At 42.9% G+C, this 15,960-nt stretch overlaps 1 protein-coding gene across 3 annotated transcripts in view; it reads left to right on the top strand.

Moving 5' to 3' along the window:
- The window catches only part of LOC122924588 (alcohol dehydrogenase 1-like), a 116,145-nt gene extending 105,255 nt beyond the window's left edge, over positions 1-10,890 (top strand). For all 3 annotated transcript variants that reach the window (XR_006387414.1, XM_044275849.1, XM_044275839.1), the window contains 2 exons: positions 3,356-3,494; positions 10,728-10,890. Coding sequence is in view for 2 of the 3 variants with exons in the window: in XM_044275849.1 (XP_044131784.1) it covers positions 3,356-3,494; positions 10,728-10,752 (164 nt within the window). In the remaining variant the exon portion in view is untranslated. The remainder of the gene's footprint in view (positions 1-3,355; positions 3,495-10,727) is intronic.
- Positions 10,891-15,960: the final 5,070 nt, after the last annotated feature.

The following is a 15,960-nucleotide window of genomic DNA, read 5'->3' on the forward strand; positions in this document are numbered from 1 at the left end:
GACGTTGAAACAATATGGTGCAATTGCAAACGGATCCATCCCCCATTGACTTTCAATGTAAAGTCAGGACGGATCCGTCTGACTAACAATTAGACTTACTTTTTTTTACATAGAATGCAGATGGATCCGTTCTGAACAGATACCATTGTTTGCATTTATAGGTGCGGATCAGTCTGTGCAGATACCAGACGGATCCGCACCTAATGCAGGTGTGAAAGTAGCCTTAGTTGCGCATAGTAAGTAACCAATTAGATTCCACTTTTCATTTTCCAAAGCAGCTGTCTAAAATGAAAGGTGGAATCTGGTTTGTTGCTATGGACAACTAAGACAGTTCTACTTTGGTAATATTGCAGTGAGCCTCCGTGGGAGCCGGTGTAGAGGATGGGAGTGGTAGCCGATGTAGAGGGTGGGAGCGGCCTTGATGTAGTGTACAGGGAGTGCAGAATTATTGGGCAAATGAGTATTTTGACCACATCATCCTCTTTATGCATGTTGTCTTACTCCAAGCTGTATAGGCTCGAAAGCCTACTACCAATTAAGCATATTAGGTGATGTGCATCTCTGTAATGAGAAGGGGTGTGGTCTAATGACATCAACACCCTATATCAGGTGTGCATAATTATTAGGCAACTTCCTTTCCTTTGGCAAAATGGGTCAAAAGAAGGACTTGACAGGCTCAGAAAAGTCAAAAATAGTGAGATATCTTGCAGAGGGATGCAGCACTCTTAAAATTGCAAAGCTTCTGAAGCGTGATCATCGAACAATCAAGCGTTTCATTCAAAATAGTCAACAGGGTCGCAAGAAGCGTGTGGAAAAACCAAGGCGCAAAATAACTGCCCATGAACTGCGAAAAGTCAAGCGTGCAGCTGCCAAGATGCCACTTGCCACCAGTTTGGCCATATTTCAGAGCTGCAACATCACTGGAGTGCCCAAAAGCACAAGGTGTGCAATACTCAGAGACATGGCCAAGGTAAGAAAGGCTGAAAGACGACCACCACTGAACAAGACACACAAGCTGAAACGTCAAGACTGGGCCAAAAAATATCTCAAGACTGATTTTTCTAAGGTTTTATGGACTGATGAAATGAGAGTGAGTCTTGATGGGCCAGATGGATGGGCCCGTGGCTGGATTGGTAAAGGGCAGAGAGCTCCAGTCCGACTCAGACGCCAGCAAGGTGGAGGTGGAGTACTGGTTTGGGCTGGTATCATCAAAGATGAGCTTGTGGGGCCTTTTCGGGTTGAGGATGGAGTCAAGCTCAACTCCCAGTCCTACTGCCAATTTCTGGAAGACACCTTCTTCAAGCAGTGGTACAGGAAGAAGTCTGCATCCTCCAAGAAAAACATGATTTTCATGCAGGACAATGCTCCATCACACGCGTCCATGTACTCCACAACGTGGCTGGCAAGAAAGGGTATAAAAGAAGAAAATCTAATGACATGGCCTCCTTGTTCACCTGATCTGAACCCCATTGAGAACCTGTGGTCCATCATCAAATGTGAGATTTACAAGGAGGGAAAACAGTACACCTCTCTGAACAGTGTCTGGGAGGCTATGGTTGCTGCTGCACGCAATGTTGATGGTGAACAGATCAAAACACTGACAGAATCCATGGATGGCAGGCTTTTGAGTGTCCTTGCAAAGAAAGGTGGCTATATTGGTCACTGATTTGTTTTTGTTTTGTTTTTGAATGTCAGAAATGTATATTTGTGAATGTTGAGATGTTATATTGGTTTCACTGGTAAAAATAAATTGAAATGGGTATATATTTGTTTTTTTTTAAGTTGCCTAATAATTATGCACAGTAATAGTCACCTGCACACACAGATATCCCCCTAAAATAGCTAAAACTAAAAACAAACTAAAAACTTCTTCCAAAAATATTCAGCTTTGATATTAATGAGTTTTTTGGGTTCATTGAGAACATGGTTGTTGTTCAATAATAAAATTAATCCTCAAAAATACAACTTGCCTAATAATTCTGCACTCCCTGTAGTTGTGTCACAGTCTGCTATGTACCTCCGGCTGTCGCTCCCTGAGATCCGTTGCAGTGAAAGACCGCACAAGGCTGGCGTTTTATAGATCAGTACATGTTCTATATTGAAATGACTTGGTCTGCACCCTTATCACAAAATTGCAGAAGGGATGTGAACCCAGAATAACAGTCGTGTGAATGCACCTTTATCAGGACAGGACCTCTCACGTCCCCTTTCCATCTAACGCCAACACTAAACTGCACTAACTATAGACCTCTCCCTCCTGGCAGGAAGTCAGTCAAGCTTACTCTACTAGGAGGGGTGGAATAGGGTGGTTAAACCCTGTTACAGCCAGCCACTGTCAACCAATACCTCCCCCTGCTGGATTAGATTACATAATACAGGTGCCATACTTAAAGTGGTTGTCCGAGTTATGAAAAAAAAATAGCACTGTAAATCTGATGTGCAGCAATATATAACTAAGCTAAGCAAGTTTTAGGCAAAAAAAATATCTATTTCTTCATTTCCCTGGTTCTCTTCTGGTCCTTTGTTTACTTGCAATAACAACAATCTCTGCCACTCCCCCTGCTCTCCAAAGAGAGTGAATACAAGAGTAACATGTCTGCCTGCTGGGAGACTCGGCAGCATGTTGTATTTGTAGGACTACAAGTCCCAGCTGTACAATGACACTGCTAATACACGCAGGCTCTCCCCCCTACCTGTTCTTGTGCAATGCTCTGAAGAACTTCTCTCTTAGCTCCTTTGCCCAGCATTTGTCTCCTCACTGCCTGCAGCTACTCAGTAAAGCCTTCAGTCCTGAGTCTGTGCAGTTGAAGGGGTTAATTTTTTCCTCAAGAGCTGTGCAGGGGGCGTGGCCAGCACAGTGACGTCTTGTGTACAGACTCATATCTGCTCTCTCAGGCTTGTGCACGAAACATCATCAGTAGAGATGAGCGAATTTCTGGTTATGAAATTTGTTCACGATTCGTTTACTGGTAAAAGGTGAATTGCGTTATGGATTCCGTTACCACAGGCCATAAAGCAATTCTATGACGGAATGCATAATGGAATGCCTTTAGAGGCATGCATAACGGATCCGTCCCGTTTCTGTTATGCAATTCACCTTTTACCAGTAAACGAAGCGTGAACGAATTTTAAAATATGAAATTAGCTCATCTCTAATCATCAAAGCAGGGAGAGAAGCTGACATCACAGGTGATTTGCCTAGTTAGAAACATACAAAGAACAAAAAAATAACTCGGACAACCCCTTTAGCATTACACAGAATTGTATATAAAATAAAATGCAGCAATTAAAGACCACAATAGTAATACCCCCAGGTCTGGGGTATTATAATAACACTCTTGTTTTCAATTTCCAGGCTGGAAAAGCAAAGACTTTGTTCCCAGATTGGTTGCGGATTACCTGGCAAATAAATTTAATTTAGATGGATTAGTGAGCCATACTTTACCATTTGAAGACATCAATGAAGGATTTCACCTTTTGCAATCTGGGCAAAGGTAACCACAATCATTTGCATTCTGTTTTGTCAGTTTGTTATAATTCCTGATGTACATATTTCTCGAAGGTACTGTACGGGCCCTTATCCTAGTTTAACACCTTAAGGACCCGGCTCATTTTCACCTTAAGGACCAGGCCATTTTTTGCAAATCTGACCAGTGTCACTTTATGTGGTGATAACTTTAAAACGCTTTAACTTATCCAGGCCATTCTTAGATTGTTTTTTCGGCACATATTGTACTTCATGACACTGGTAAAATGAAGTAAAGATAAATACATTTTTATTTATAAAAAAAATACCAAATTTACCAAAAATTTGTCAAAAATTGCAAATTTCCAAGTTTCAATTTCTCTACTTCTATAATACATAGTAATACCTCCAAACATATTTATTACTTTACATTCCCCATATGTCTACTTCATGTTTGCATCATTTTGGGAATGATATTTTATATTTTGGGGATGTTACAAGGCTTAGAAGTTTAGAAGCAAATCTTGAAATTGTTCTGAACTTTTCAAAAAGCCAATTTTTAGGGACCAGTTCAGGTCTGAAGTCACTTTGTGAGGCTTACATAATAGAAACCACCCAAAAATGACACCATTGTAGAAACTACACCCCTCAAGGTATTCAAAACTGATTTTACAAACGTTGTTAACCCTTTAGGTGTTCCACAAGAGTTATTGGCAAATAGAGATGACATTTCAGAATTTAAATTTTTGGGCAAATTTTCCATTTTACTATTTTTTTTCCAGTTACAAAGCAAGGGTTAACAGCCAAACAAAACTCATTATTTATGGCCCTGATTCTGTAGTTTACAGAAACGCCCCATATGTGGTCGTAAACCGCTGTACGGGCACACGGCAGGGCGCAGAAGGAAAGGAATGCCATACGGTTTTTGAAAGGCAGATTTTTCTAGACAGTTTTTTTGGACACCATGTCCCATTTGAAGCCCCCCTGATGCACCCCTAGAGTAGAAACTCCTAAAAAGTGACCCCATTTTAGAAACTACGGGATAGGGTGGAAGTTTTGTTGGTACTAGTTTAGGGTACATATGATTTTTGGTTGCTCTATATTACACTTTTTGTGAGGCAAGGTAACAAGAAATAGCTTTTTTGGCACCGTTTTTTTGTTATTTACAACATTCATCTGACAGGTTAGATCATGTGGTATTTTTATAGAGCAGGTTGTCACGGACGCGGTGATACCTAATATGTATACAATTTTTTTATTTATGTAAGTTTTACACAATGATTTCATTTTTGAAACAAAAAAAAATATGTTTTAGTGTCTCCATAGTCTGAGAGCCATAGTTTTTTCAGTTTTTGGGCGATTATCTAAAGTAGGGTCTTATTTTTTGTGGGATGAGATGACGGTTTTATTGGCACTATTTTGGGATGCATATGACTTTTTGATCGCTTGCTATTACACTTTTTGTGACATAAGATGACAAAAAAATGGCTTTTTTTTTACACCGTTTTTATTTTTATTATTTTACAGTGTTCACCTGAGGGGTTAGGTCATGTGATATTTTTATAGAGCCGGTCGATACGGACGCGGCGATACCTAATATGTATACATTTTTTTTATTTATGTAAGTTTTACACAATGATTTCATGTTTTAGTGTTTTCATAGTCTAAGAGCCATAGTTTTTTCAGTTTTTGGGCGATTATCTTGGGTAGGGTATGATTTTTACAATTTTTTTATTTATGTAAGTTTTACACAATGATTTCATTTTTGAAACAAAAAAAAATATGTTTACGGATCAGAAACGACATAAAGAGCTGCAAACTGCAGGTCTGAATTGACCTGCGGTTTGCAGCGATCGCCGATATGGGGGGGTCACAGGAACCCCCTCGGCATTGACCCTGGGTGCCTGGCTGTGTGTAACAGCCGACACTAAGCGCTGTCACCATGTCTGCAGACATGGTGACAGTTTAATGCCAGGACAAGTATACTCGTCCTGGTGCGCTAAGTACCGTTGCTCCAGGACGAGTATACTCGTCCAAGGTCCTGAAGGGGTTAAGGACCAGTTCAGGTCTGAAGTCACTTTGTGAGGCTTACATAATAGAAACCAGCCAAAAATGACCCCATTCTAGAAACTAAACCCCTAAAGGTATTCAAAACTGATTTTGCAAATGCTGTTAACCCTTTAGGTGTTCTGCAAGAGTTAATGGCAAATGGAGATAAAATTTCAGAATTTCATTTTTTATTTTTTTTGGAAATTTTCCATTTGAATCCATTTTTCCAGTTACAAAGCAAAGGTTAACAGCCAAACAAAATGCTATATTTATTGCCCCAATTCTTTAGTTTACAGAAACACCCCATATGTGGCCGTAAACTACTGTACGGGCACACAGTAGGGCATAGAGGGAATGGTGCGCCGTATGGTTTTTGGAAGGCATATTTTGCTGGACTGGTTTATTTACACCATGTCCCATTTGAAGCCCCCCTGATGCACCCCTAGAGTAGAAACTCCATAAAAATGACCCCATCTAAAAAACTACACCCCTCAAGGTATTCAAAACTGATTTGACAAACTTTGTTAACTCTTTAGGTGTTCCACAAGAGTTATTGGCAAATGGAGATGAAATTTGAGAATTTACATTTTTGGGCAAATTAGTAGAGTAGAAACTCCATAAAAATGACCCCATTTTGGAAACTACGGGATAAGGTGGCAGTTTTATTGGGACTATTTTTAGTGTACCCTTGATTTTTGGTTCCTCTATATTTAATTTTTGTGAGGCAAAATTTCCAAAAATAGAAATTCTGAAATGTCATCTCCATTTGCCATAAACTGTTTAGGAACACCTAAAGGGTTAATCAGTATTGAATACCTTGAGGGGTGTAATTTCTTAGATGGGGTCACTTTTATGGAGTTTCTACTCTAGGGGTGCATCAAGGGGTCATCAAAATCTGCCTTCCAGAAACCATACAGCTTTTTGTTCTGCGTCCTGCTGTTTGGTCATACAGCAGTTTACAACCACATATGGGGTGTTTCTGTAAACTGAAGCATCAGGGTAATAAATATAAACTTTTGTTTAGCTGTTAACTCTTGCTTTGTTACTGGAAAAAAACGGATTAAAATGGAAAATTTGCCAAAAAATTGCAGTTTTGGCACCGTTTTTATTTAATTTTTTTGACCGTGTTCATCTGAGGGGTTAGGTCATTGGGTATTTTTATAGAGCAGATTCTTACGGATGCGGCGATACCTAATATGTCTACTTTTTTAACATTTATTTAGGCTTTACACTATATTATCCTTTTATAAACAAACAAAAAGAAAACATTTTAGTATCTCCATAGTCTAAGAGTCAGTTTATTTTTAGTTTTTAGCCGATTATCTTAGGTAGGGGCTCCTTTTTTGCGGGATGAGAGGACGGTTTTATTGGCACTATTTTGGGGGGCATATGACTTTTTGATCGCTTGCGATTGCAATTTTTGTGATGTAAGGTGACCAAAAAATACCTTTTTTTTCACCGTTTTTATAAAAAAAATTTGACCGTGTTCATCTGAGGGATTAGGTCATGGGGTATTTTTATAGAGCAGATTCTTAAGGACACGGCGCTACTTAATATATCATTTTTTTCATTTATTTTAGTTTTACAAAATAATATTTAAAAAAAAAAAGTTTTTGTTTTAGTGTCTCAAGTCTGAGAACCGTAGTTTTTTTCCAATTGGCAATGGCTAAATGAAATTGGGGAAGGGGATTATAAATTTAGTACTCCATGGAAGTGTGGTACTCTCTGAAGCAACCGTCAATGCAGAGGCCCGGATGACCGGGGCACGTGTCACACAGAGGTGGTGTCCTTCCGTATCCCCCTCCTGTTATACACTCTGCACTTTTTTTGGGGACCATCATTTTTTTTTTTCAGTATGGGGGACCACACCTGGAAAGTGTTGGCCAGGGATGATCCGGGCGCCTAGGGCCTTGAGGACTGCCTCATAAAACTGAAGGAATTTTCCTGTGTTGCCAATGCTCTGGGACAGCACAAAAGAGTTGTACAAGGCAACCTGTACCAAGTAGACCGCAACTTTTTTGTACCATGCCCGGGTTTTGTGCATGGCATTATATGGCTTTAGGACTTGATCAGAGAGCTCAACTCCTCCCATATACCGATTGTAGTTGACAATACAAACGTGTATAAGTGTACCCTGAGGTACTCTCACAAAGTTTGTACAGCTTCACGCCATACCTCGCCTGCTTGGAGGGAACATACTGGCGGAAAATTAGTCTCCCCTTGAAAGCAATGAGAGACTCGTCAAACGCGACCTCCCTTCCAGGTACATAGGCCTCCAAAAATTCGGCCCCAAAGTGATCGATGACTGGCCTGATTTTGTACAGGGGATCATAGGCAGGATCACCTTGGGGGGGGGGGGGACATGCTGCATTATCTGCATAATGCAGGCATTTCCGGATGGCCTCAAACCGGGTACGTGTCATGGCCGTACTGTAAAGTGGGGTCTGGTAGAGGATGTCCCCAATCCAGTAATGCCTGACACCATTTTTTTTGACTAGGCCCATGTGCATCACTAGGCCCTAAAACGTCCTCATCTCGGCTGCACTGATCGGAGTCCAGCCACCGGCCCTAGTCAAAAAGGAGCCCGGGTGTTGAGCAATGAACTGTTGGGTGAACACATTCGTTTGCTCCACCATCAGCTTCACAAAGTGGTCACTGAAAAAAAGACTAAAATAGTCATATTCAGTGAAGCCCACTGTGGGAATCTGAATTCCTAGTTGGCCAACAAAATCAGGAATCGCAGGCTCAAAATGCTCTGAGGTACACCATGCAAGTTCACTGGTTCCGGTGGACTTATCCGGTGGGCCGGTAAACTAGTACGAGCCCCAGAGCTGCTCATACTAGTGTGGGCCACAGAGTCCCTGACATGGCGGTCTTCTTGCTCCGCCTGGCGGCGTCTCACAATCGCTAGATGATGAGGAGGACGCGGATGACAAAAGGAAAGTGGGGTCATCCTCGTCCTCACTGGGACAGTCGGAGGCAAGCTGGGCGTGCTTCTTCGGCCGAGAACATCAGGCGGGCCATAGGGGAGTGTGTGTGTGCGTGTGTGGAAATCTTTATTTAGTGTGCGTGTGTATGGGGGCACGGGTGTTCGCGTACTTATCCCTAAAACTAACAGATTTATTTCTTTTTTTTAATAAAAAAAAGGCCCAAAAATGGGAAAATAATCAAATTCAAATTAGCTAATCAGCTGTCCGAAGCTGATCAGCGGTGGGGTGTGCGATGTGGTGCTAACAGTGGTCGGATGCTAAGAGTGCTGGCCACAGTCGGCGTACGCAAAACTAAAATAAAAATTTGTGTGTGGGGGGGGGGCAAGCTGCAGCACCCCTGGGGGGGTCTAGGGTCACACAGACATTTTTTTTTTTTTTTCACTAAACTTTCCCTGAATATCCCTGCCTAACCTAACATTTCCCTAAATACCTTTTAGTACCAGATGGCACTGTGGAGGGTCAGAAGGAGGGTGCTGGCTCGATATGGGGGTGCTGGCTCTGGAGATTGATGCAGCCTCCTCTCTCCTCACTCCTGGACACAGAAAGGAGGAGGAGAGGAGCGCTGCAATAATTTTAACTGCCCGCCCGCCCTGCAGCCAGTCAGAAGCGACCCTGAGAGGTGATGTCACCATCACCTCTCAGGATCGCAGGATGGTGATTGGTGGTGTGATAATACACAACCAATCACCATCCTGTTCCGGGTTATCAGGTCACCAGAGACCAGAATAACCCGGAAATGCAGGAAACCTCAATGATTTGAGCAGGCACCTTGTTCCGATCACCGTACGGCCTGTGTCCTTAAGTTCCAGGACATCAGGGTGTACCTATACGCCCTGTATCCTTAAGAGGTTAAACCACATGACAAACTTCATTAAGAAAGACCCATAAAGCAATGGGTTATATAAAAGTTATACATATCATTAAATGTACCCCAATGTTGTAATAATTGAAATATCATTTTGCCCTCACAAAAATAAACCCTCGTATGGTTATTTTAATGAAAAAAATCAAAAATAAACCTCATTCTTGAGGGGTTAAAAATGATGTATAGAATGAAAGCTAAATAATCAGATGAACAAATACATAGTGTGACACATGTGATTATGACTGTTTGTTTTGTCACTTGCCTAAAGTGTGAATAAAACACTGAACTGTTTGATCCTGTCTAGAGTGAAACCCCACAATAGATACTGTAAATAGACATTATTTACTTCTCAAATTAAGTTTGAGAGGGTTGTGTCACCTCAGACATTGGGGGCATATTGCTAGGATATGCCCCCAATGTCTTATAGGTGTGGGTCCCACCTCTGTGACCTGCACCTATCTTTAGAACTGAGCCCACAAAGAGAAGGGGGTGTCACGGAAGGTGTACAGGAAACAAGACAATGCAAAATGAATATATGACTCACTGGATCCAAAACTAAGGAACAAAAGGGAGACCCCTGCATAAGACCTGGCACTCTCCCTGACTCTGCTCAGCCTATGCAAACACCCCAATGGTGGATGATCGCATATCCACGTACCTCGACTATATAACACCTGAACACCCTACAATAGTGAGGGGACACGACCACCGGCTCCCTACACTAGACACGGAGGGAGTCAGGGTCTCCTGGGATCCAGCAAACATAAAATCACAAATGAATGTACAACACTTATCGTGTAGAAGACTGGGAAATAGGATCAGCATGCACACACACTCCAGGAAGTTGTATAAACCACACACTAATGCATTATGGGGAGGAATTTAAAGGGATGCAATCAGTCCAACTACAAGACAGCTGAGAGAGACTAACGAGATAAGGAACTGAAAACCAAAACAAAGAAAAGCTCAAGGAGGAGGTTCTGAAAGGCATCTGTCAGAACTTCTCAGATGTCTGGTTGTGACAGGGGGTGCACCGCACATGCGCGGCCGCTTTCAATTCATTCCTATGGGAACGCTGAAAATAGCCAAGCCAGCTTGCTCAGCTATTTCCGTGAGCCCTATAGAGGTGAATGAAGTGGTGGACACCTCGTATTCATTTCAATGGGACTGCAAAAAATAGCCAAGCGTGCTGCTTTGGCTCTGTTCTAAAGATAGATGCAGGGCCCAGAGGTGGGACCCGCACCTATAAGACATTGGGGGCATATCCTAGCGATATGCCCCAATGCCTGAGGTAAGACAACCCTTTTATTTATTATAGTTTAAATTATATGTTGTTAAATTATATATTTTTCTTCAGCATCCGTACAGTCCTGATGCTTTAAACTGGAGGTCTTGCATACAGTATTCCTGGCGTTGTAGAAGAAAACGGGATGTTGGAAATGGTTCACAGATTCCATAAATCCAGAATGTTATTTTGATTTTGTTAATATAATAAACTTTAAGAAATCACCATGATGAAATTACGACTTGAGCATCTTAGTGCTTTGTCCTCCACAATGAATGTTGTGCATTATTTGTAGAATGTCTTGCGTCACCTTCCTGATAGAAATGTATATCATCAAGAACACAAGCAATGTTTGTTTCATGGCGTCAAGCCAAGCAACTCTTCAGAGAGAGGGGTCTTCCAGGGTGATAATTTAATTGAGATAAACTGGTTAGTATGATTTAAAAGTAATAAAAGTAGTAATACGTACCTGCTACTTTCAACTTCCTGTGCCAGCTCAACACACCAGAAATGCCAGAAAAGGTAAGTGGTATTTCTGGTACAGGGTGCGGAGAGCAGTAGTTACCAGACCAGAGTCGGGACAGAAATGGAGAATTGGTGGAGGCAAGTAATGCTTCTTGGTTATGTTTAACTTGTTCTGACTATTTATTTTTTATTTTTTTGCTTTAAATAACAGCATCTGTTATCTAAAAGCCCTTTAAATGTAAGCTAGTGGTACCAGAAATGATTCCTGATCAGACATTTTGGAATAGCTCTGACATCCAAGGATGGTGATACAATTGAATTCAGGAGGGCACCTGCAGCTGCTGGCCACATGCATAAGTACTTTATGCTCCTGGCATTAATAAATGCTGAGAGCATCAGATTGTAATGTACCTGGCCAGTGGCAATGAGGAGGGGTTAGGTGGTCCCCTGGACAATGGCGCACTGGGAAATTTCCCTGTAGAGCCTATGGTCAATCCGCCTCTGGGTTTAGCTCAAAGTCAGACCTTAAAAGGAACCTGTCACCGGGATTTTGTGTATAGCGCTGAGGACATGTGTTGCTAGATGGCCGCTAGCACATCCGCAATACCCAGTTCCTTTAGCTCTGTGTGCTTTTATTGTGTAAAAAAACGATTTGATACATATGCAAATTAACCTGAAATGTGTCCTTTACGTGAGATAAGTCAGGGACAGGACTCCTCTCAGGTTAATTTGCATATGTATCAAATCGTTTTTTTTTACACAATAAAAGCACACAGAGCTATGGGCACTGGGTATTGGAGATGTGCTAGCGGCCATCTAGCAACCCATGTCCTCAGCTCTATACAAAAATCCCGGTGACAGGTTCACTTTAAGGCCCCTCTATACTGCTGGAAGGAAACAGTGGAGGAGAGTGCTTCCATTTTGTGGACCCATTGAAGTCCGCATACGGATCTGTAAAAAATCGGAAAAGGAGAAAAAATAAGTTTGTGTACATGAGACCAAAAGGGAAAACTCTGGACCTGTTATGTGTTTAGGTTTTGGCTCACAAGCACTGATGGAAATCACTGGCACTGACTGTGTGAATAAGGCCTCAAACTGGATAGTTGAGTCCACACCCTCTCTCCTTTACACAGGTAAAGTGAAGTGCTGCAACGCTGTCTTATACTCTTTAGGTGTGTCACGGTGCTCCTACCTGGACACTGCTGGACCCCAGGCTTTGGCTCTGAAGCAATAAACAGGGGGAATAATTGAAGGATTTGAAAGAATAACTTGAGCCCAGACCTTGAAATGAAGTTTTATGGCAGCTTCACTTGAATAAACATTTCTTACCAACAGTTTTCAGGCTTTGTCTTGGTTCCAGCAGTCTTTAGCATAAACTGGCAGGCAAACTCAACTATGCTTTATCTCTTTCTCTCTGCTGTACTGACAGACTAGCTTAGTGACCTTGATTCCTTCTTTATGCTGCACTACACTCTTTAGTCTAACTTGGTTTCAGCCAAGGAACTATTCTTCTGGCGCCTGAGGTTTCCAAGCTGCTGCCTCCAAGGCTAGCAGAGCTTAGGCAGGAAGCAGGAATGGCTCACTTCAGCCCAAAGGGGGGGAGGAGAATGGAATGGTAAGTTCCATTCTCTCGAAGTGTAGTACTGCCATATTTGCTGTCACCTGCTGGTGAACCAGGCACATTACTTGTAATAAACAGTTGCACAGCAGGATTAACAATGCACAATATGGTGAGGACCTGGACCAAAATACATAAGATGACATTGTGTTAGCCCACTGAAGACAGTAGGAGGGTGCAGGAATGGTAACACCACTCTGGGGTGTTACAGAAACATCTCCCACACCTTATTTCCTTATTTTCTGCCTTGTGGCAATTAAGGACCTACACAATATCACGTGCAAGAGGAGGTGGAGGAGATGCTGATGAAGGCAGAGATGGAGTTTTCAAAGGCACAGCTAGACATTCTTTGTGGCAGACATAATAATTATCATGACGCTGACCGAGACCAACCATTACAGTTAAGGGAAGAGAATGAAACTGGATCTTCGGACACACTGGCGAGCATGCCAAGCTGGATGCTTAATGTACTGACAAATGAATTGTTGGCATCAAACAAAGGGATGACTACTAGACAGCCATGCTTTTAGACCCTGATTACTAGTACTGGTGCCCTCAGTACTAATAATGCTCCCTACAATGCCTCCAAGAATAATAATGCCCCCACTGTGTCAATATTAACCATCCTTATAATGCTTCCAGTTTTAATGCCCCTTTAATACCCTCAGTAATAATTATGCCCCTTTGTCACAAATGGTAGGGATAAGTGCAGCCCTAAGCTCCACCCACACCACTATCCCTGCCTACTTGCACGGTTCTTCCTAACTGGCGGTGTACACTGGGCGGCGGTCCCTAGCTTAAGTACATGCAGGGGCTTACAGGGAGGAACAACAGTGGAGAAAAACAAAAAACAAAGCTAGGACAGAAGTGAACACTTAGGCAGAACACAATATCAAGGTCAATACTCGCTGAGGTCAGAACCAGAAGATCAAATCAGTACCAGCGGAAACACCTAAATCAACGTCAAATACAAGCCGAGGTCAGGAGGTCACACAGTACAAAGGGGTAAAACAGGATCAAGAGTCAAATTCATGCCAAGGTCGAGTCCACAAAGTCACACATTCAGGCAAACGCTAGTGAGGTTGAAAGATCAATCCCAGGAAACCTGTGGCCAGCAGGCTGCCTGTTAAATAGCCCCAACGGATGTGTCACGTGACGTTGCCAGCGTCACATGACTTGCATCACGCACCTCAATGCAGCTGAGCGCTGATTCATTCCTATGGGCGCTCAGCTCTCTTGCTGCTGGTTGCCTAGGGGATAGAGAATGCCGGCCACGCTCCACACAGACAGAGAGGTGGCGGCGGCGCTGCAAGGAGAGCGCACGTCGCCATCTCCCCTTTATACCCTTATAGTGCATCAAGCAATAAAAATACCTCTTATTGTGCCCCTAGTAGCAGTAGTAAAAATTCTCCCATAGTGCTTTGTCACCAGTAATATTGCCTCTGTAATTGCCAAAGTAATAACACAAGTAGTTCAATAGTAACAATGGCACTATTGTGTCACCAGTATTAATAATGCCCTCTAAAGTGCCTCCAGCAATAATAAACCCACTGCCGCCACCCCCCCCCCCCAACCTACCTCCACACCCTATCCCCCACTACCTCCCCTACCTATCTGTGGAGGACACTGTTATGGGATATCTGTGGAGGACACTGTTATGGGATATCTGTGGTTGACACACTTATGGGGGATCTGTGGATGACACACTTATGGGGATATGTAGATGACACTTATGGGGGATCTGTGGAGGGTACTGTTATGGGGATATCTATGGAGGGAATTGTTATGGGGATATCTGTGGAGGGCACTGTTATGGGGGGATCTGTGGATGGCACTGTTATGGGGAGGATCTGTGGAGGGTGCTGTTATGGGGGGGATCTTTTGGAGGGCACTGTTATGGGGGGATCTTTGGAGGGCACTGTTATGGGGGATCTGTGGAGGACACTGTTATGGGGGGATCTGTGGAGGGCACTTATGGGGATATCTGTGGATGACACTTATGGGGATATCTGTGGATGACATATATATAGCATCTTATGCTATATACAGTATGTGTCATCCACAGATATCTCCATAACAGTGTCATCCACAGATCCCTATAAGTATCATCCACAGTTCCCCCATAACCAGGGGTGGATTAAGTGCATCATTGGCCTGGGGCTGTTTACCCATCTTGGGCCCCCTCCCTCCATTTGCCTCCCAGAATTCAGATAGTCGTGCAGACCACATGTGGATGTACTAGTTGCATGACATAAAATCTCCAAGCAAGCCAGGTATTATACAGACATTCATTTCAATCGATTGGCAAAAATGCTGACGGCACCCTGTGTGTTGTCCGCTTCCTTTTGTACGTTCGGTCTTACCGCAAAAAAATTGATCATGTCCTATTCTTGTCCATTTTGCCAACATGGATAGGACATTTCTATAGTATTTTTAAGGAGTTTTCCCAAGTGTTTTCTCTTTTACTAAGTATTTGACCAGTAGGGGTCTGACACCTCACAGTAGCGCCGCGGCCTTCCTACAGCTTTTCCTAAGCCATGTAACATCACATTCATTGGTCACATGGCCTAGGTGCAATGAATGGTGCGGAGCTGTGACACCAAGTAGAGCCGCTATACCATGTACTGTACAGCACTGTGTTTGATGAGCAGAGATAATATACTACAGGGGATTACAGAAGTATTGCTCGTGTAGTAGTACGGTGCACACTGTTACACCGGACTCTTGTATCGCTCATAAACAGTACCAGGGTTTACCTAATCCAGCCTAGGGTCAGTAAATTACAAGGTGGGACATAATGCACAGGACTACTTTCCATAGATAATGGAAGCACTGGCCTGTGTATGAAGTAGCACTGTGCACACTATAGCCATTGGGGGAGATTTATCAAAACTGGTGTAGAGGAAAAGTGGCTTCCATTTTTCAGAGCTGCTTTGGGAAATGAAAGATGGAATTTGATTGGTTGCTATGGGAAACTAAGCCAGGTTTCCTTTACACCAGTTTTAATAAATACCTCATTGTCTGTTATCAGCTTCCACTTATCCCAGATACCAAGAAGTGAATAAGCCTCCCCTGCCTCCCATTACTGGAAGGACACATTCAGGAATCCTGAGTCATGGCTTCAGTGTCTGCACCCTCTCCTCCCCTGACCACAGCAGTTGCAGGCTGTGCAGAGTATTGCACCTCACACTATCCCATGTCCTGCAGACCAGCCAGCTGCTA

This window comes from Bufo gargarizans, chromosome 1 (genome assembly GCF_014858855.1).
Source record: "Bufo gargarizans isolate SCDJY-AF-19 chromosome 1, ASM1485885v1, whole genome shotgun sequence".
Classification (NCBI taxonomy): Eukaryota; Metazoa; Chordata; class Amphibia; order Anura; family Bufonidae; genus Bufo; species Bufo gargarizans.